Source organism: Sminthopsis crassicaudata, chromosome 1 (assembly GCF_048593235.1).
Source record: "Sminthopsis crassicaudata isolate SCR6 chromosome 1, ASM4859323v1, whole genome shotgun sequence".
Taxonomy (NCBI): domain Eukaryota; kingdom Metazoa; phylum Chordata; class Mammalia; order Dasyuromorphia; family Dasyuridae; genus Sminthopsis; species Sminthopsis crassicaudata.
In genome coordinates, this window is record NC_133617.1 from 714,334,533 (window position 1) to 714,358,250 (window position 23,718).

Consider the following 23,718-nt stretch of genomic DNA (forward strand, 5'->3'; position numbering starts at 1 on the left):
CTAATTCTACTACTTCAACTACTACTACTACTACTACTTCTACTACTATTACTACTAATTTTACTACTTCTACTATTACTTTTACTACCATTACTACTAATTCCACTACTATTACTACTACTAGTTCTACTACTATTCTACTACTTCTACTACTATTACTATTACTACTACTACTATGATGACTAATTCAACTACTTCTACTACCATTAGTACTACTACTACTACTACTACTACTACTACTACTACTACTACTAATTCTCCCACTTCTCCTACTATTACTAATTTTACTACTTCTACTACCACTACTAATTCTACTACTTCTACTACTACTATTATTGCTACTGCTGCTGCTGCTATAACTACTACTGCTGATGCTGCTATAATTACTACTACTACTTCTACTATCACTACTACTAATTCTACTACTTCTACTACTATTACTATTACTATTAATTCTACTAATACCACCACTACTATTAATTCTGCTACTACTTCTATTACTACTACTACTACTACTAATTCTACTACTTCTTTTACTACTACTAATTCTACTCCTACTCCTAGTACTGCTGCTGCTGCTATAACTACTACTACTACTGCTACTACTGTAAAGGGTTAGAACTGAGCAATGCATTGGATAATGAAGCACGTGAGACTAATTGCCAATTGGACAGCTCCCTATTAACTTGTTTGAAGGTTGACCCTCTCCAGCTGTTCTGTGCTGACTTGATTGGTGGGACAAAGAGGGGGAAGTGACGTGTATGGGAGGTGTAGGAGGAGGTAGAGGAATTGAGACACAGACACTGAGCCAGTCTCTCTGGGCATTTGAGGGAGGAAGGTGTGTGTGAGGTTGCTAGGCCTAAGCCCCTGACCTTGACCGTAAAAGATCAAGAATAAAAACATTTAGTGATCCTGACTCTAGCTGATTTCTGGGAAGACAGAGTTCCAGCATACTACTACTATTATTACCACTATTACTATTACTACTACTACTACTACTACTGCTACTACTACTATTACCACTATCATTCCTACTGCTTTTACCACTAGCACTACTACTACTGCTGCTGCTGCTATACTACTATTACTACTACTCCTACTATCATTACTACTACTACTACTACTACTGCTGCTACTACTATTATTACCACTATTACTACTACTACTACTGCTGTTGCTACTACTACTATTATTACCACTATTACTACTACTACTCCTACTCCTACTACTGCTACTACTACTATTACCACTATTACTATTACTATAACTACTACTTCTACTACAACTTCTATGACTACTGCTGCTGCTGCTATAACTACTACTCCTACTACTCCTACTCCTACTATCACTATTACCACTACTACTAATACTATTACCACTATTACCATTAATGCTGCTGCTAGTGCTACAACTACTAATAAAATAATAATTTTTGATTATTTCTCCTAGCTTTTCCATTTAGTTTCATTCCTTAGAGAGTTGGTTAGTACACAGACCTCCCTAGATCAACAGACATGGGACTCTGGTCTTTCTTGTTTAGATTCCCTGAGACATTCTTTTCTCCATCAACTCAGTTATCACCTATAGTGTAAGTCCCAATTCGAAATCTTTCCCTTTCTGTTCCTAGAGGCTACAGCCCTTTATTTTGCAGCAAGACAAAACAAAACCGGAGACTTTCCTCCTGCTGGCTTTAACTTTGTTTTTTTATTTAAAAACAAACAAACCCTAAAAGCAATCTACAAAACATCATCAGACACTATGGAACACCATAGGGAGTCCAAGAAGCCTTCTAAACATGTAGATCAAGGCACTTAGATCTAGGCAAAACCCTGTAAATGTGAATTTAAGACAGTATGTAACAAATTTGCTTCCTGATATATAAATTCAGTCACAGTGAAATTCTGCATTTGGGGTCACTGTGTAATGATGGATACCAGCATGTGTGTGTAGATCAATTTCCATTTATATATCTCCTACATTCTCCAGGATACTTCCACTAAAATCCTACTCTGAAATTCCTTTGTGATGTATTGGTGGCTCTGGGAGCATGGGGCATTGAATACAGACCCTGGTAAAGAAAACTCCTATTTTCTGAGGACCAGCATATTCCAGTTTAGAGAGGCTCATCACCACGTTGGCCAGAAGGTGATGCATTTTTTGGCTACAGAAACCTTTAAGTCCTGTCCATATTAGCTGCTTAATAAATATTTGTTGATAGATTGATTTTCTAAATCACAGAAGGTCTACAATTCTGCATCCCCTCTATTCTCTCTCTTAGGAGGATGAGAAGCTCCATTGTGCCTCCTTCCTCCTTTGTTACTTTTCCATAGAGCATTGTGAGTTCTCAGTAAATGCCACTGGCCCTCTGCCATATGGTTGTAGTTCTCCAGGTCAGACTGAAGAGAAGTGAGAAACAAATACCCTCTAATCTTGTCTTAAGTGATACACAGGGGAATGCCGTGCAGTCTATATATCTGTTTAGTGCAGAGCAATTAGGCAGAAAGTTGCTGTACATTAAATTACCTTAGGCACTGTTTCTTTCTGGCCACTCTGTCTCCTAAGGCATTGGCCACTACTTATTTAGTGTCCAATCATCAACATACCCATATCATAGCCTGGGGGGATTAGTAAGTGGGTGGGATATGCTTCTGTCATTCTCTCACAGATTAATTTAGAGATTGATTCTACAACACTGTCTGCAATGTGATCATGATTTCAACTTCTGTTTTTAGGACCAAAACATGAACACATTGGATAATATTTGTGTACCTTCTTATTAACAACTTCCAGCATCATAGAAGAAGCCGAGAAGAGGCTCCAGTGATTTACTATATAGTGATAGAATATTGATTAATCAAAGAGATTTCAGAGGCTACCAGGGACAACCCCCTCATTTTAAATATGAGGAAATTGATAGAGAGGCTGAGTAGAAACAACTTGCTCGGTGAAGCAGTAGATGGAACACTGGAGTGAAGAAGACCTGCATTCAAAAATATTTGTAGACAGTTGCAGACTGTGAGCCCCAGGACAACTCACCTAGTTTCTATTTTCTCCTTTTTCCCTAACTGTAAAATATAAATAATAATAGTATCTACTTCCTACTGTGGTTGATCAAATGATATAGTGTTTGTAAAGTATTTACTGCAATATCTGACATTATAGCAGATGCTTAATAAATATTTGTTTCCTTCATTTTTCTTTTCTTTTTTCTATTTTTTCTTTTCCTTTTCACCTTTTTTTCTCTTCTTACTTTTCTCTCCTTTTCTTTGTTTGATCCTTCTTCCCTCCACTCTCCCATCTTCCTCCCCTTTTCCCTCTCTTTCTCCCTTCTTCCCTCTATCCTTCCTTCCCTCTCTTTCTCCCTTTCTTTCTCTTTCTTTTTCATTTTTTCTTTTCCTTCCTCCCTCCTTCCTTTCTTCTTTCCTCCTTCCTTTCTACCTTCATTCGTTCATTCCTTCCTAACTTCCTTTCTACAATTTTTATTCCTTTCTTTCTCTCTCTCCCTCCCTCCTTTTCTTCCTTTCTTTTTTAGAATCATATGGTACAGAAATATCTCTCAGTCAGAAAATTTCACTTAAAATCTTACCTTTAATTTATCCTACTTGTGTGATCTTTGGAAAGTTACTTAGATTTCCTGGGCCTTGATTTCATTATTATAAAAATGAGGGGTTAAATTAGATGGCCTCTGTTATCCTTTCCAATTCTAGATCAACAGCCCTATGAATATGGATAAATAAATAACTAAGATGCCTCTCAAGCTCAAGGCCTCCAAATCTAAAACTTTCTACTTATGTATCAGGTGATCTCTCTAGAAATGTAGAAATAAATATTATTATGGATTGAAATTTTTCTTTGAACTTTGTAGATGAACATAGAAATATTTAATCAGTTACCCAGATATCTACCTATATTCTGGAGTTGGACACGACATGGACAAAAATTCCCAGATGATTGAATTTGCTTGCCTTCTTTCATCCCATTGTTTTATGCAGTCTATTGGCAGAGGGATTATTAAAATTTTTCTACCTCTGATCAAATAGAAGATCTATCCAATCAAAACTTTCTAGAGAGAAAAACTTTCACAAAATAAATACACCTTTTCATTCAAACATCATTCTTCCAGATGGCAAGTAATCTTATTATATGTGTAAGAAAGTTGTGTTTATGCAGACAAACTGAAGTGGAAAGATGAGTAATTATCTGGTGAAGTAAATCAATTTTGGATAGTCATGGTAGATGATTCAAAAGTCAGCCCCCTTTTTTCCTTAAAGATGGATATCTGACCTTTCTTACTTTATTTTTCCTGGGTAGAGTGGCTGATATGACAGCAAAATTATACCCTTCCTAAAACATAGTTGTACTTTTTCAGCAAAGTGATAAAATTTTGCTTTTGCTAGAGCAAAATTCTAGTTTTTAAAGAATAACATTTTACTTACTAAGACATACAGGTAGGTGGATATGTATATTGTTATTTTTAAGTTAATAAAATAGTTATTAAATTTATTGTATATAAGTACTGAACTAGATAATAGGAAGAGAAAGCTGAAAAAAATTCTTAATTTTTGCCCTTAAGGAACTTGCAACCTGATCAAAGATGTTTATAAGGCATTTATCAGACAATTGGGAATATACTAGAGGTCTCAGGAATGAGTGAAGCTGGAGATGAATATTTAGAAGGTATATCTATAGAGAGGATAATTGAAGTTTTAGAGGGTATGGAATCAACAAAGACATGGAAGAAAAATAAAAAAGAGGGACAAAGAGTCATAGGAGAAACATCCACTTTTAAGAAATGGATGGAGAAATCACAAGAGATAGAGAATAAGTAGGAGAAGTATGAAAAAACAGTGTCATACCAACAGGAGAAATACAGAGAGGCTTGGAGAGACTTACATCAACTGATGCTGAGTGAAACGAGCAGAACTAGGAGATCTTTATACACTTCAACAATGATACTGTATGAGGATGTATGCTGATGGAAGTGGATTTCTTCAACATAGAGAAGAGCTAATCCAATTCCAATTGATTAATGATGGACAGAACCAGCTACATCCAGAAAAGGAACACTGAGAAATGAATGTAAACTGTTATTTTTACCTTCTGAATCCAATTCTTCCTGTGCAACAAAAAATTCGGTTCTACACACATATATTGTATCTAGAATATACTGTAATATATTTAACATATATAAGACTGCTTGCCATCTGGGGGAGGGGGTTGGGGGAGGAAGGGAAAAAAATCTGAACAGAAGTAAGTACAAGGGATAATGTTGTAAAAAATTACCCATGCATATGTAATGTCAAAAAATGTTATAATTATAAAATAAAATAAAAAATTTAAAAAAAAAAAAAAAAAAAAAAAAAAAAAGAAAAAACAGTGTCATAGATGGAAAAAGAGAGAGAGACAGAGACAGAGAGAGAAAACATTAAGAAAGAAAAGGTAGTTGATGATATTTAATATTGAGCAACTGGGAAGTTAGAAAAGAAATGAAAAACAGTTTTGGGTTGGTAATAAGTATATTAAACTTTACAAAGCCACAAATTTTGAGTTTGTATGGGATCTGAGATATCTGTACTCAAAGTAGAATGGAATTCCTTCTATTCTAAACAAGTGATTGTTCCTCTAGTATTTTCTTGATGAACTCCAATGAAAGGGAACCAACTGTCTTCCAATACAGGTCAATCTGATTTTGAATACATCTTAGCTACTAAGAAGATAGCTTAAATCAGACCTAAATTGACTTCTCTGACTCTCATTGTTCTAGACAAGACCAAGAAGAATGAGCCTGATTTACTTTCTACATATACTTTATAAATTGTTGAAGACAGGCATCATTCTTCTTCCCCACCAAGTCTTCTCTTCCTAAGACTAAACATCCCTATTTTTTTCAATCAATACTTCTTTGGGATGACCTTCATGCTATTGACCCAGTAGCCTTTCTTTACATGATCACCATCTTGTCAACATCTTTCCTAACGAAATAATACTAGAAATATTACATGGACCCAATTCAGACCAATAAGGAAGAACTGGTTGTTGGGATACAAATAACCAATGTCTTTGGGCTCATGTGGGAGAGTGAACACTCTTAATTTATTCATGATAGAAAAGAGAAAAGGGATCAAAGGAGTAGATACTAGTCTTGACCAGGAGGCAAAATATTACCATCTGTGATCAAAGAGAATGAAGAAAGTAAAAGTGAAAATGGAATAGAAATATAAGTGTGGAAGTTTAAAGGAGCTCATATCACATGGTCTCAATCACTTCAGAATGAAAGAAAAAAAGGTAATAGTTAAGAGTATGTGTGAAGAGTATAGAGGGATGTTTTAAGGAAAAAAGTGAAGGTTGGGAATAGCAACTGAGGGGAATGTAACAAAGCCAAGAATAGAGGTTCAGAAGAAACCTTATAAAGCAATAAGGGCCCTGTTGAGTTAAATGATACAGATTTGGAATGGGCTCAGTCAGCATGATTTTGTGATTTACTCCTGCAGGATTTGGCTGCTCCAGACCATAGGAACAGAGAAAAAGTGACAAGAGGAGTTGCCAGTAGTGGAAAGTTGGCAATTGGTAGGTCAGAAATAGAAGAAGGCCAAGCAGATGAAGTCCAGTTGATAAAACTGGACTACAGGCTAAATGCAAACCATATTAAAATTGGGTGCAATAAAATATATGCCTTTGTAATTTTGTTCAGTTTTGTGAAAGCCCCCAGATCTCAAAAGCATTAAGTAATTCGCTAACATGGTAGCAAAGGGCATCAGAGGCCTTCCAGCTGAGGTTGGGAGGCAGATGATAGAGGCAATTTTCTCAGCATCCTAAAGTCAGGAGGGGTGGAAAATGCACACAGGCCCTGGTTGGCCTATTCAGAAGGCTCATTCGTTTCAGTGCTGAAGTGAACAGCTTGCCATTTTAACAAGCCAGAAATAGCTCCTAGCACACCTGTGGTTTTTAAAGTGGAAAGGTGAGGAGGGGATTGCAGTGAGGGAAAAACAAAAGAGAGGCAGAATTCTAAACTTATATGCACAGCTTATAATTCCTGAACTCAAAATACCTGGATGTTGCAAGAGCATCTCTCATCAACAAAGACAGTTTATAGATAGAATAAAAAACTCGGGTAACTCTCCCTTTCTCTGTGCCAGAAACTTTAATTATAATAACTCTGATGTTTAAACTAGAAAGTAAGGTAATTGGGTGATGGGGGTAGTTTGGAAAACCCAGTGGAAATTGTTCCATGCTCCAAACTCATGTGCTGAAAAAAGAATACCATACTGCCTTGGGTTTGACTCCTGGGACTCTAGGAACATAAGTAAGTTATTTCTGCAGTCCATTTATTCTTTCCCCTATTTATAGAAGAGTAAGTCGAATTAGTTGACCTCCAAGATGAAAGAATAGTACTGGTAAAGGAACATCTACTTTTACAATGATAACAATTCAGTAATGTCCCTGTTATCAGTGATAGGTTAGTTGAAAAAAAAAAAACAAAAGAAAAATAAACATCAAAGCAACAAAATCATCAATGTGACAATATTATAACTAGTAAGAGTAGATGATAATAAAGGTAGAAGAGGATTATCTATGGAAAACCAGCAGATTCTATTCATTCCTTTTGTCTATTCATAGATATAGATAACTAGGTTTCAAAGAATAATACTGTTAAATCTAATTTTACTCTGTAATCAGGTTTTGTGACAGAACATTTCACTGAGCAAGGTTGGGAGGTAGTGACAAGGCTTATTTTTCCATAACAAATAGTTTGAAGTATTTCTTCCTAAGGTTGGAATCCTCTGACCCCGGAAACGTGACTTAAGGAGACAGGGCAACTTTAATGTTGAAAGTTTTTCACATTTTTTTTTAACAATGATTGTGTACTTCATTTCCAAAATCACTAAAGGGAAAATATATTCATTTAATTTTAGCTGCTTTAGCGGCTTCCTTGAGATGCAAGAGAAAGATCTTTTAAGTTTGACACTCTAGGCTATATCTATTGAAGAAAAAATAGAAGTGAATAGAATAAATTTTGACCAATTACTTAAAAATCCTCAAAGCACCTTTATATGAAAGTAATAATAACTGGCATTTCTATAGTGCTTTATGGTTGGAAGATCACTATATATGCATTGTCATTCAAGTCTATGCATTAGGGTTTACAGGTATTATTTTCATTTTATAAATGAACAAAAGCTGAGATCCAGAGGGACTAAATAATTTGTCCTTGGTCACACAGTTCAAGAATTAAAAGTTACTGTGCATACCCTTTGACCCAGAAGTGCTTCTGCTGGGCTTATATCCCAGGGAGATCTTAAAGGGGGGAAAGGGACCCACACTTACAAAAAATGTTTGTGACAGCCCTTTTTATAGTGGCTAGAAACTGGAAATTGAGTGGATGCCCATCAGTGGGAGAATGGATGAATAAATTATGGTATATGAATGTTATGGAATATTATTGTTCTATAAGAAACAATCAGTAGGATGCTTTCAGAAAGACCTGGAGAGACTTACATGAACTCATGCTAAGTGAAATGAACAGAACCAGGACATCATTGTACATGGCAACAAGGCTATATGGTGATCAATTCTGATGGACTTGGCTCTCTTCAACAATGCAATGATTCAAATCAGTTCCAATTGTTTAGTGATGAAGAGAGCCATCTACACCCAGAGAGAGGACTGTGGGAACTGACTGTGGACCATGACACATAGCATTTTCATTCACTCTTTCTGTCGTTATTTGCTTGCATTTTATTTTCCTTCTCAGGTTTTTTTTCCTTCTTGATCTGATTTTTCTTGTGCAGCAATATAACTGTATAAATATGTATATACATATTGGATTTAACATATATTTTAGCATATTTAACATATATTGGATTACCTGCCACCTAGGGGAGAGGTTAGGGAAAGGAGGGGAAAATTTGGAACAGAAAGTTTTACAAGGGTCAGGGTTGAAAAATTACCCATGCATATGTTTTGTAAATAAAAAGCTTTAATTAAAAAAAAAATAGATGTTACACAGCTAGCAAATGTCAGAGTTAGAATTTGAACCAAGAACATCCTAATTCAAACTCTAATACTCACCTTCTATCTATTGTATTCTTTTTCTCCAACAGGGAGAAATTAAAACAACATTATATACAAGTCTGAACTCTCCCCACTAGCTGTGGTTGTAAAAACCAATCTTAGATATAAATTTGCTACTGGCATCTCAGAGGGTTAGTTTATAACCTTCAGGCTTGTGCTTTTCTAATCAATCAACTGGGAAAACTTTTATTTTTCAATCAATCAAATAAAGTATCGCCTCAGATAGAGCAAGAAGGAACAAAGATAAGACACTAAGTCTGTCATGAAAAACATTTACTCAAATTATTCTTGTATATTGTCAGGCATTTTCTATCCTTGAAGAATGACATGTTATTTAAAATTCAAATTAAAAAACAGACTAATTAAGAGTCATACCTCATTGGTTCATGGAAAGGTAAAATAATTTCTTTAGGCTTTCTGTAAATAAGGATTTTGTTTTTTATTCTTCTCCTTGATTTCTTATCTATCTTATAGATAGAAAGTTGACCTTAGAGTCAGGAAGCCCTGACTTCAAATCTTGAACCTAATCTATACATAGCTTGTGCTCTGTAGCCATGGATAATTTCTTATTGTCCCATGTTTAAAAAAAAGTTACATGATTAATTCAATACATAATTAAAAGCAAAAGTCATCTTTACAAATAGCTTTGCAGTTTCATATGAAGTAATCTTCCGCCCATCCCATTGTACTATGGGATTTTATTTCTTAAGTTTGGAATTTAAAAAAAAATAATAGCTGATATCTTACAAATGAGTTACAGATTTGCTTTGGTTAAGGGAGTTCAAGCTCTGGGTTCAATCATAGATCCTTAAAATATGTTTGTGTGTGTATAACACACATACACACACACCTATAAACAGACAAACATGCACATGGAATGCTACCTTCTTGAGAATAAGGATTGTTTCATTTTTTGCCTTCATAATCAGTGTCTAGCACAGAGACTAAAGCCAGAGATAGGAAAATGTACTACCTGTGACTTCATTGGAATAAGAAACTTCTGGATGTGGACTCTGAAACAATGAAGATCAGTATCTTCTACTCTGCAATTTATAATTTAGTGTAGGGACTCTTAATAAAAGGCCCATGAACTCATACACATTTTTATTCAGTATAAGTGGTTTGCTTTCTAATTCTATATTTTATGTATCACAAGGCATTAGTTTGAAAAGGGATCCATAGGTTTAACCAGACTGCCAAAATGGTATGAGGCTCAAACAAAGTTAAAAAAAAACCCTAGTTTAGAGAGCTTTTTAGGATGCTGAGTAGGTCGATATCTTGCCATAGGTCATATAACCATCATTTATCAGCTGCAGGACATAATCTAGGACTTCCTGGCTCAGAGACCAATATATATAGTTAAAATCCTGACACTGAAACTTATTCCTATGTGATCTTGTCAATATCACTTCATTTTTCTGGACCTTATTTTCCATGTCTCTAAAATGAAGAAGTTGAACTAACTTATTTATAAGTTCTCTTCCTGTGAGTCTTTGATGTCATTTTGTATGGAGGTAGCTAATGGAAAGCTCCCTGCATCTAGTTTTGTCCATTTTATCAGTGACTAGGATAAAGATGTTTCACATGCTTATCAAATTTTATAAAGTCATAAAACTAAACAGAGTGGCTAATATGCTGGAAGAGAAAGTTAAGATCCAAAGAGATTTTTATAGTCTAAAAGACTGATAAAAACAAGACTAAACCAAGTAGAGATAAATGTAAAATCTTTAGTATGAAAATATCAAATACTTTAGTATTGATTTGATGGAAATATAGCAAGATAATAATGTACATCAAAAAAGATCTGTGGATTATAGTGGACTGCAAGTTTTAAAAGAATAAGTATGAAATATCTCCCCCAAACAAATACATAATTAGCTTATTGTTTAGAATAGAAGCAGATCATATACCCTTCATAACTAAAGGTAGGGGATGAAGTCTTAACCCAACTAGGGATACAATTAGAAAGTTAAAATTCATAATTTGATGATGTGAAATTAAAATGTTTCTGCAGAAAATAACAGCATGAGAAGAAAAAAGTCAACCTGGAAAAATCATTGTATTAAATATTTCTGAAAAAAAATTTATGCTTAAGACCATCTATAAAAATATGACCAAAAGACATTTCACAGTAAAAAAAGTAATCAAAAAATTTGAACAGATGATAGATTATTAGTGTAAATATCAAAGAATGTTCTAAATCACTAATAATGAAAGCACACATCAAAACAAATCTGAGTTTTCCCCTCAAACTCACAAAGTTGATAAAGATTACAAAAGAAGAAAACAATGTTGGAATGGTTGTGAAAAGACAGGCATACTAATGTACTGCTGGAAGAAGTGTGAATTAGTACAATTAGTATGGAAAGCAATTTGGGATTATGCAAATCAAGTGGTGAAAATGTCCATATTCTTTGATCTAATAATTTCTCTTCTACATCTCCAAAAAGTCAGTCCAAAAAGAAAAGATACCATAAGCACCAAATAATTTATAGTACATTTTAGGTAGTAATAGAGCGTAAAATAAAGCAGATATCTAATGTTTGGGGTGGGGGAATGACTATATTATTATGCTATTAGAAATGATGAACATAATAAAGAGAAACATGTATGTTACCTTGTCATCCCCACAACTCAATAAACTGCAGTAGGTCTTTATCATCTCCATAATCAAATGCATGCTTCTTTTTGGCATTTTAAACCCTTCATAACTTTTTTCTCATTTTTACATACATACACACACATACACATACACACACAAAACCCTTTGATCAAGTGACATTATCCTTCTTGCTCTTCTATAACCAAGAGACTCCATCTCTTAGCCTTTGTCATTTTCTTTGGCAGTCTTCTGAGTTTGGATGCTATGCCTCCTAATCATCTAGGCTTCCTTCAACTCTCAGCTTGTATCTCTCCATTTACACAAGAACTCTTTCCCAGCCTCTTAATTCTAGTGCCTTTCCTCTCTTAATTATTATTTGTTTGGGAGAGAGCCAAGATGGCAGAGATAGATAGGACTTTGCTTGAGCTCTTCCAGGCTTTATTCAGAATCCATACCAGATTAAGTCAATGAATGGATTTTGGACTGACAGACTCCTCAAATATTTGGAATGTAACAAATTTTCAGCAGAAGATATCTTCAAAGGACCTTAGGAAAGGTCTGTCTCAATCAGGTAGGGGAGACTTGGCCCAGTGTAGATGCAGCACAGGAAAGTCCAAGATGGAGAGGCCCCACACAGGGAATCTAGTGGGAGACTATTATCCAAAATACAGTAGTATTGATAACTCTTTTGGGTTCAGAAACCAGTGGATCAGCAAATTAGTTGGTCCAACACAACTACGGAAGGCAAATAGTGAGGCTCTGAATCCCAGTATAGCAAGTGTGATTTCCACCTAGCTTGGGAAGGAAGCCAGCAGCATGGGCATCAGGACAGAGTATAACCTGTGTTGTCCTGTAGAGGAAGTTGGAACATTCTCTTCTTTGCCCTAGAAGCAGACTTTAATTTTTACAAATGAGTAAAAAAGCAAAAGGAGGTCCAACCCTAGATAAGTATTAGGGAGACAGGGAAAAACCCTGAGGATACTAAAAGCAAAAAAAAAAAATACTAAAAGCCTCAAAGTATGATATTAGTTGGTCTCTAGCTCAAAAAACTCTCTTGAAAGAATTCAAAAAGGTTCTTAAAAGAGAGGGAAAAAATTGGGGAAAAAATGAAAGTTTTGCAGGAGAATTTGGAAAAGGAAACAGAATTAATCTGAAGAAAACAACTCCTTAAAAATAGATTTGGTGAAATGGGAAAAAAAAGCAAGTGACCAAAATTTATTTAAAAGTTCAATTGATCAAATGCAAAAGGAGGTAAGAAAGCTAACAAGAAAATAATTCGTTAAAAATTAGAATTGAAAAAATGGAAGTCAATGACCCCTCGAAACATCAAAAATTAGTCAAACAAAACAAAAAAAAAATGAAAAAAAGAAAAGAAAATGTAAAATACCTCATTGGAAAAAGAACTCATCTGGAAAAACAAATCCAAGAGAGAGAATCTAGCAATTATTGGACTATTTGAACTATGAAAAAAGAGCCTAGACAGCGTCTTTCAAGAAATCATCAAGGAAAAGTGCACTGATATCCTAGAAGCAGAGGGTAAAATAGTCTCTGAAAAAATTCACTGATAACCTTCTGAAAGAGACCCCAGAATGAAAACTCCAAGGAACATTGTAGCTAAGTTCCAGAATTATCAGATCAGAGAGAAAATACTGCAAGCATCCAGAAAGAAACAACTCAAATATTGAGGAGCCATACTCAGGATTGCCCAGGACCTAGTAGCTTCTACTTTAAAGGATCAAACGGCTAGCAATATTATATTTTAGAGGGTAAAGGAGCTTGGATTCCAGCCAAGAATCAACTACCCAGCAAAACTAAGGATTATCTTTCAGGAGAAAAGATAGAAAGTCAGTAAAATAGGGGATTTTCAATTATTTTTTGATGAAAAAACAAGAGCTGACCAGAAAATTTGATCTTCAAATACAGAACTCTAGAGAAGCATGAAAAGCTAAAAAGAGAAGAAAACAATTTTATTTTTTAAAGGTTAAAATGTTTATATCACTAAATGGGAAAATATGTGTAACTGTTTAGAACTATATTATTGTTAGAAGTTTTTTATTACTTAGATTTTTCATCTCTTTTCCTCGTTCTCTTTCCTTTCCATCTTTCCTTCCTCACCAGTATTTTGTTTCTAATTGCCACCTCCTTTAATCTGCCCTCTCCCATTTCAGGCCCTCCCCTCTTTTTTATCCCCTTCCCCTTCTACTTTTTTTTCTCCCTTCTATTACCTTCCTCCTTTCCTTTCCCCTACTTCCCTATAGGGAGAGACAAGTTTCCATATCAAACCAAATATGTCTGATATTTCCTCTTTGAGCCATATCTAATGAGATTAAGATTCACACATAGCTCATCCCCCTTTTTTCTTTCTACCAACTGTAACAGGTCATTTTTACCTCTTGTTTGTTGTGATTTACCTCAATTTACTTCCCTTTCCCTTTTCTTCCACTGCAATCCTTTTCTACCTCTAGTTTTTTTCTTTTTTTGTTTTGTTTTGTTTTTACTTAAAGGGTGTAGGTATAATTTGACTTGATTGTGATGATATATATATATATATATATATATATATATATATATATATATATATACATATACATATATTTATATATATGTGTATATATATATAAATATAAACTAGAGGTAGAAAAGGATTGTAGATGGAAAGGAAAGAGAAAAATAAAACCTGGGAATAATAGGATGGTGCGAAATACAAACAGTAATTTTAACTATGAATGTAAATGGATGAATTCCCTCATAAAACAGAAGTAAATAGCAGACTGGATTAAAAGCTAGAAAACTAAAATATGTTTTTTATAAGAAACACATTTGAAGCAGAGAAATATATACAGAGTAAAAGCAAAAAGCTGGAGCAGGACCTCTTATATATGTTATATAATACATATGATGTGTAATATATATGAGAATGACATGTTTTAAAATTATAAAAATAAGCTTGGTCCCAAAGAAGAATAGAAAGAAAGAGCTCTTTCTCTCCCCCAGGTGGGAAGTCACATGTATGGTACATTGTCCACATTGTCAGAGTGCACTTTCTCTTTAAAATTGTTGGTTGTAATTAATGATTTTCTTGGAGAGAACAAGGAAAAGAGATGAAAAATCAAAGTAATAAAAAATGTCAATTAAAATCTATTTTAAAAGTTAAAGATCTTGTTGTCTGGAAGAGTAGTGATGATCCTTAGAGCAATTTAGAATAAAGTTCGAGTTTTTGGAATAGATCTAAGAAAGCATGTCCAAAATGAAGTGATGAAATCAGAATAAGCTAAATTAAGACTAGTTGAAAATAAGGGTATTCAATCTTAAATGAAGACTGATGGGGGATATATATATATATATATATATATATATATATATATATATATATATATATATATATATATATATAAAGAGATGACAGTTCTCAAGTATATAAAAATAAGTTACATTTCATAGTGATTAAACTACTTCTTTTGAACTATGGATAATGTGAAGAAATTATAGAGTTATAGATTTTAAATTTGTTTAAGGAAACATTTTCTGAAAACCAGAGGTATAAAGGGAATAGGGTCATCTTCAAAAGTTAGTTTCTTATTTGTTGGAGTTTTTCAAAAAGAGACCAGATGATCAATAGCCATAGGTATAGTGAGGCTTATTCTTTTCAGGTACAAATGTTATTAGATGATCTTTGTTGTCTTGTTGAACCTTGAGATTCTGTGACTCTGACACCCTCTTGTTTGAAAATCACAAATGGCTAGGCAGAGTTGGGTAAATCTTAGAGGAATAAGAGGATGAAATGTAGAGATAAAATATAAAGTTGAGAATATATTTTAGAATAAGACAATGTATAGCTTTAAAAGTGAGGATAAAAAGATTACATATTATTCATAGGTAAGAGGAATCCACTGAATTCTCGTTTAAGTCTGAAAGGATGAAGTAATAGTCCATTAGGAGGATTATTCAGGAAGGAATGTAAAGAATGGATTGAAGAGGGAATAGATTGGGGACAAAAAGATTAATTGCTATTAAAAAAAAGCCTAGGCTAAGAGATACAAGAACCTGTACTAGAAAAGCTTCAACTGGAGTGAAAAAAAAACAGGAGAGATATTAAAAAATGTTTGAGAGATTAAAATTTATAGGCCTTGGTAATTGAATGGATTTGTCAAAATCCTACTGCTTCTTAAGAGCTGATGTGGTGTAGGATTTTGTTGTTCTCAATCAACAAGAACAGGTCTTGGGTCTATGGTTTTCTAAGACAGACTAAATGACAGGTCACATGTTTGAAGCTTGATATTGAAATTAAGTCTAGATTAATGCTGGTTATTTGATTTGGGACAGGAGCAGCTGCACATAAAAATTCTTCAGGGTGAGAAGAATTTGTCATGCTCTGCTTTGGAAAACACAAAATTTGGACAGTTTATGCTTGGAGATATTCATGATACTGAATGAAATCTCTACAAAATAAGACATTAAAGCTAGTCACTAATTAAAAATTTATTGAAGAAAAACTTAGCACAATAGAAACAAATTAGAGAAAAGAATAAGAAACTATCCCTTTGATCAACATTGTATCCTTTTGGATGCACAATAAAATATGTTGCTTTCCATGTGATTTATCAGCAGTCTATTTTCCTAGACTCAGTCAACATATTTTATCCCAAAGCTTATTCCTTTCAATCATGTACCAGTAAGGAAAAAGTGAAAACATGCCATAAGATGAATGATAATTATTCTAGGCAATATTATTTGGAACCTTCCAACAGGTTCCTTCCAACTCTTCAGTAGTATAATATCAAAGTGCTTGTGAATCATTGCATACATTGAGAATCATATACTTACCATAAAAAGTCAACTGTCCTCTGGCCACATTTTTCCCTCTTGAATTTTCAGCTACACATTCATATAGACCAGCATCTTCCTGCTGGAAATTTGGAATTTCAAGAATTCCATTAGATTTGTGTCTTCTGGCTTTCCTGGCTATTGGCTTTCCATCAGCTCTTCGCCAGATAATAGTTGGAACTGGACTAATAATAAAAAACAATAGGAGTGAATCATATTGGAGAGGATAATGTTTTTCATTTAACAATTTATATCTAAAAACAAAATAAACCTTCTCATTAGTTATTTTCCTTTTATGGGTCATTCATGTATAGCACAGGCTGAGAAGAAATCTTCTTTCTCTGAAATATAAATATTAGAATGCTGATCTGTTCTCAAATCTGCATTTTACATTTAATTTAAAATTTTATATTATTATAATAGTTAATTTGAGTGAATGTGCCATGTGACACAGACTAAAATGGAAGAAAAGAAATTCATTTAATCCCTAATGGTTTAAATAACATTTTAGTTCCCATGTGTAAGGATTCTTGCAAGGTAACTTACACGCCAAGCTATATTAACTTAGCACATTTTTCTATTCTTTTGGATTATTTTTGTATTATGAGTTCAATAAAATGATAGCAAACAAAGATGACTTTGTCAGGGAAGGCCCTGAGTAGACCCCCTGTGAGGAACTTATGTGATAACATGGACAAGAGTGATACAGAATGGGTTGATTGGATGAATTGCAGTCTTTGTTATTGAAAAGAGCATCCAAATTGATGAGATTTGCAGCTTCACTTGAGCTTCTAAAAATTCCCTTTGGAAAACTTGAGCAAAACTACTTCAATTAAAGGGTGGAATCAGATGCTGGGTCTTTCATGTGGTGTTCAAACATTTGTCTATTGTCCTGTAGCTGCTTCCCACAGAATGTAACCTCCTCTGCAAATATGGAAACTTAACCAAGTCTGAAAATTGACAGGATATTGCCTGAGCTAATGATATCATCGCTGTAGTTCTTGAACAGTGGATTCAATAATTCACTTTCATAGATTTACATAGCATATTAATTAGAGGCTCTGGAAACTCTGAGATCATACTTCAAAAATTAAAACAATCAACTTGACCATGCTTTTAGTATAGGGACTTATGTTCACTAGACACATCCTTGAATAATCAGGACAACAGAAAAGGCTCCACCAAACCTCATTCAGTATATTTTTATATATGTGATAATGTTCATGCTCAATATGGCCTTTGAAAATTGTGTTAGCTTTGGCATCTTTCTGAGATGCTTTGAAATGGCTGATGATGATGATGATGATGATGAGTAGCAGCTGGTTATTCAGACATGAATTTTTCTGTGTGGATTCCCTGAGCCCAATTTTTGTCTTTTGTAGCTTATCAGCACTGCCATTTAATCAGGAAAAATTCAGTTGAATTCATAGTTCCCTTTGAAATCTGGACAACCCAAGTTTCTTTGCTATATTATTGCTTTAGAAGAATTATTTGAGGAATTCTACAAAGACTTTGCTCATAAACTGGAGCTAACCAGGACTCTGTTTTAGCTATTTGCATTAGGAGAGTCTCCCTTAGCAAATCAGATTTTATTACTTCGGGCCAAAGACCATTAAAAGATCATTTACACCGAACTGGTTTGTGTCACCTTTGCTCAAGAAAGAGCACGGTCCAGACAATATCAAAGTCTTAGTCGCCTCATCTGCTTTCCAGCTCTAACATTTTATGTCACTCTGACTAATCCTCTGAACAATGCAATGAGGTCTTGAGGACATTATGTTACTTCACAGGCACAGTGAAAAATAGCAAGCTAACAAAACATGATTCAGGACAATGGAAATTACTTACTTTAATATTTCAGTAAGAGCTATGGGGAATGATGTGGATAATTAAAATCCACTGAGGACTCTCAAATCCTTAATTTAGTTGACAGTTAAAACCACCCCACCAAAACTTTTTTATTAGCCGTATGCAGAAAAATTCCAACTGACTTGAATTTAATTGTCCTTTATAGCATAAAAAAAATATAACACTACTCTTGAGTAATAAGATAGCTGAAAGGAAGGTAGGTAGAGGAAAAAGAAAATAAAGAGTACAGTAAATTCACAGTTTTAACACCATAGATTCAGAGTTGGAAGAGACATAAGAAGTAATTCGGTGCCTATTTTATAGGTGTAAAAACTGAAGTCTGAAGGGTTCAAATGATTTTGCCCAGTGTCTCACAGATAGTGAACAACAGAGCCAAGATCCTGGGTCCTATGATTCTAAATCCAGAGCTTTATTTATCACATTATCAAATTTTGTTAAATTCACAAACCAGATTAGAAAATATGATTAGAGAGGACAGTTAGTTTGGTATAGTAGAGTACCAGCCCTGAAATCAGGAGGATCTGAGTTCAAATCTGACATCAGACACTTAACACTTTCCTGAATGTGTGACCCTGGGCAAGTCACTTAACCTAATTACCTCAGCAAAAAAAAAATATGATTAGAAAATATAGTCCCTTCTTTGAGGGACCAAGAAAAATATTTCATATACTTTCAGACTGGGCTTATAGGTTTGTTAATTTTACTGAACCCCCTTTTCCCTATATGTTTTTATTGTATTTTATTTTTGATATAAGGGATGGCCTTTGTGGTGGGAGATGGAGGGTTATATCAGGAAATAAGATGTTATAAAAACAAAAGCTATCAATAAAAAAAAAAAGAAAGCATAGCATCTCTCAGAGGATACATTAATTATTTTCATACCTATATATAAAGTAACTTTTCTGTTCCTCTGCCTAAAGTATAGGAGAAAACTAGGTAATTATTTAGAGAGACTAGGTAATTCAAAATGAGTTTCAAGAAAAGCATGTGTCTGTTCGCTGTACACCAGGCCAGCAACAAAAGTCTATATTTTCCCAAAGAGTTGACTAAAATGTACTCAAATGAAAGAGCATTGTTTTCATGTCATACTCATTTAGACAGTGTGGCACATTAGAAGCCATAATAAGTGAATGAAATACACTTTCAGAATAGCCCATTCTCCTCTGCTTTCTGGTCACATCAATTGTGACAGCTTAATCTCCCTAGTGCCATTACAATACTTCTTTTCTCAGTAAGAGAATAAAACCAAAGATGTATACTCACAGAATTAAAACACACACAAACACACACACACACACACACACACACACACACACACACACAACTCCCCCTCAGAAATACTTTCTTTGTTCTTGAATTTCCTATTAGTAGGTAGCATATTCTGAATCTACCAAAGCTTTAAGAACAATATCCAAAAAAGGAGGATGAAGGGCATTACAACTTACTTTCCCAAAGCAAAGCATTCCAACTTCACAGTTGCTCCTTTTGCGGTTGGGACTGTCTCTGGAAACTGAACTTCTATTTTTGGCTCATATTCACCCATGACCCCTGGAAATAAATAATAGATACTAAATCATGGACTTAAATTTTTAAAAATGATTTCGTGTTAGTTGTCAGGTCCTATATATCATTGCAAACAATACCTACATCTCAAAGAGATCCACTCTCACAATAGCCATGATTTGGATTTCCCAGCTGTTGTTGAGAGATCACAGCTCCATATCATTTCCCTAAGATTAATATTTTCATGACTCTATACTCTCAGAATCTGAGATTCTTAGGAGCTTGAAAAAACAAACAAAACCCAAGAAAAGAAAAAAAAAATTTGGTAAAAAGCTATCTGAACAGAGGTGTCAGTTTTTAGGAAATATAGTGCTGAATAATTAATGACACTTTTTTTTATCAAGAACTTGGGGATATTTAAGTTTTTTTTTTATTTTCTGCTCTTTTTCTACATGAAAGTTAAATCAAAACTATCTTCAAATATTCATAAAAATTATCTATTCATAGCTAGGTTGCCATGAGATGATTTATTTAATCTCAACAATCTTTTCATAATGTTTATTCAGTAATGTGTGGTATGAGAATCATTGATGGTAGGGAGTCCTTCAGTGCCAGAAACTTGATTTGCTAAAGTATTGGTGACTATTAGACTAACCTCAAATGGTAGTATATATAGTGTATCTCAAACAACTCAGTAAAGATTCATGCCAGTCAAATATAGACAAATACTCTAAGAATTTAACATATATTCCTTGATGATTTAGTACTTAGCTTTGCAGTTTATTATCTAGTGCTCTCATATCCTAGAAAATAACTTTCATTATTGTCTCAGCAAGATAGCCTAAGAAGCTGCATCAATAGCTTTTGATTCAATTCAATTCAATCCTATATTATTAATTGCCACCTGTGTGTGTATAGTACTTGTCTTCCTTCAATTTTTTAAATAATGTGTTACCATTGCTCAGAATAGGGAAGCTTCAGCCCCATGGTCAGTGAATGTGGTAAAATAATGTGCAATCAAGTCATTTTATGGTTGAACTGCATTGCTTTGTTGGGGAAGTTATTTCAGGATATATTTAAAGAAGAGGCCTTACAATGCCTGGGAGATTTAATCAAGCAGGCCCACTTTGGGGCTTATTTGGCATTGTGGTAGTATTTGAAGAAAAATTAGAATTGGGTAAACAACTTTGGCATGGGGATTATGGGACTGCATCATCTGTATTTTCCAAGAAACTTCTCTCTTGGGGGGTTCTGCCTGTCCTTGTCGGGTTGATGGCAGTCAGAGTGAGCCGGAGAGGGTTTACGTAACTATGTGTCCCTGTATGACTTGTTGACTTGATGGAACATTTGGAAAGATTTAGGGTTTATTGAAGGCAGTCTATGAAGCAGAGGCTGTTTGGAGACCCATATGGTATGGCATTAGTTCTGATATACTATCCCATCACCCAAAGGATATGTATTGATAATCTGGTTATAGCATTGTATTAATCTTAAATTTAATGTTACTTCTTCTAATTCTAATCTTCTTATTCTATTACCCTGTTACCTTATATAAATCATGATTTATAGAAAGGACAGTAAACAGAGTCAGTAGAATTGAGGTTTGAATTTACTTCTTACCTAAACAATATCAGACAAGCAATTTAATTTTCTGGATCTTAGTTTTCCTCATTTGTAAAATAGCAATAATATACTTACATATATTTTGCTTTGTGGAGTGATTTTGAAGTTTAAATACAATAACAAATATAAAGGACTTTATAACCACAAAGTGCTACTATATGTTAGTTGCTATTAGAACTAAACATATGTTCTTATTTATACATGGCATTTTAGATTGTGACTACCAATATAGTCAAATAAAATTTACCCATCTTTCCCTATTCCCAAGTCGATTTTTCCTGAAACTTAGGGCACAGATGTATAATGATGCAAGCTACCATATGAACCTTGCCATAAAGGTTAGAGAGAGACTTTTTTCAGTTCTATAATTAAATGTACCTTCACATCCTTTGGCTTAAGAAATAGCTGATTATCCAGATCACTTTCAGCAATAAGCTCAAAAAATCAGAAATATTCAAGTCAAATATGCTACTAAAGAAAAATGATCTCCATTGGAAATGGAGAAGAAGTAGAACTTCCTTCACAGTGTTTGGGGGAAAAAAAAGGTTTAAAAAGATTCTAGAATTCACATATGATCTGTTCATCCTGTAAAATGGAAGACATTCTAATTAGGTTTGTTAATTGTTATATGGCCAAAAGCATAGATTTTGTGCAGCAATGACAAACACAAGGATTGTAGAAGAGATATATGTGTGTTTTAATCCTATGGATTAAATTCAGACAGTTATCCATTGTCTACATGGACATATGTGTGTGTGCATGTGTGTACACACTTATACAAAAGTATATATAAAATACGTTTATGTCTGTATAAGGTATCTATGTAGACATGTATACATATAGACTTTATATGTATATGCATATATATTTATGTATATGGGGGTACATATGTGTATATACATTTTCATATTCCATTTTGGTTTATCTGAGCTATCTCTTTTGGTCCCCTCTTTTGGTTCCAGAGTATTGCTTGCATCCTCTGAAAAAAAAAGTTGTTACATTAAAGCTGACATGTGGGCTAAATTCACATTCTAGATCTATCATAAAAATATGTACTTATTTTTTCATATATTTGTCATCTTCATATAAATATGAGACTGGGAAACCAGCTGAGATTAACATTATTAATCCCTTTTCAGGAGGGTTGTGTTTACTACATATTTAGAAAATATTGCTAATGAAAAAAGTAATTGCCTTCTGACAAAGGAGTCTTCATCACCTCCACACAGAAAATGGGAACAGGTAGAATTTCAGATCTCAAAATAATACAAGGGGAAGAGATAATGAGGTAATAATGCTAAGCAAAAGGATGACTTCCAAGCATAAATGAATCTCACCTGCCTCTATCTAAAGTTCTCTTTACATTAAACAATATGGTAATTGTGTGGATTTTTATTTAGTTTAATCATGAAAAATCAGAATGAGAAATATAAGTCTGTAAATGACCAAGGGGTCACGTGACCCCTTAACCAACTGAACCAAATTTACTTTATAGAGCAAGGTTGCTCCATAGATCATATACAAGTCACAATTGCTGCAATACTCATGCATTACTTCCCCTATTGTATCATTTTGAAATATCCCCAAGATTTCTAATATGAGTTATTGACTTAAGACTATCCCTTTTATAAAATGGAGTACTATAGGTTGCTTATGTGGCCACACAGAAAGATTTGAGTTTGTAGACTTTATATGTAAAGTTTGTAGATTTATATGTATGTTTATAAGAATATGAGAGACACAAATATCATCAGGGATAGAATTTAACCTGTGGTTGTAGATACAGCACATAAATGACAAGGTTATTAGTGGGGAAATGACATGAAGTTATCACTGCATTTTAAGGACTCTTATTTTTAAACAAGACTTTTTTTTTGGTATTAGTCATAAAAATACCATGGAGTGATTTTTTTCATATAAATTATGAGCAGTTTCTGTGAACACCTGTGAACTGTTAAGTTTAATTTGGTTACATCTGGTACTGACTAAGTTTTATTCCACTGTATCATTTTTTTTTTTTCTTCCCCTTCCACTATTTTCTCTCTTTTTTTGGCACTAAACAGAAAGAGATATAATATTTTTAAGAAATAAAGCCCTCTAAACTGTAGTACATTTTTCAAGTCATTCCTTTGACCACCTGTATACTTTTGAACTTAATTGGTCTACAGCTGCTACTGGTGATTTTACAGGATTATTAGGCTACTGAATGAGGCCATTGATGGAAT

General features: G+C 34.0%; 1 protein-coding gene across 1 annotated transcript in view; it reads right to left on the reverse strand.

The window, feature by feature from the left end:
• CNTN4 (contactin 4) overlaps positions 1 to 23,718 on the reverse strand; it is a 607,439-nt gene that overhangs the window by 201,671 nt on the left and 382,050 nt on the right. Inside the window, 2 exon segments of the mRNA XM_074284065.1 lie at positions 16,499 to 16,683; positions 19,813 to 19,915. Of these exon segments, the coding sequence (XP_074140166.1) occupies positions 16,499 to 16,683; positions 19,813 to 19,915 (288 nt within the window).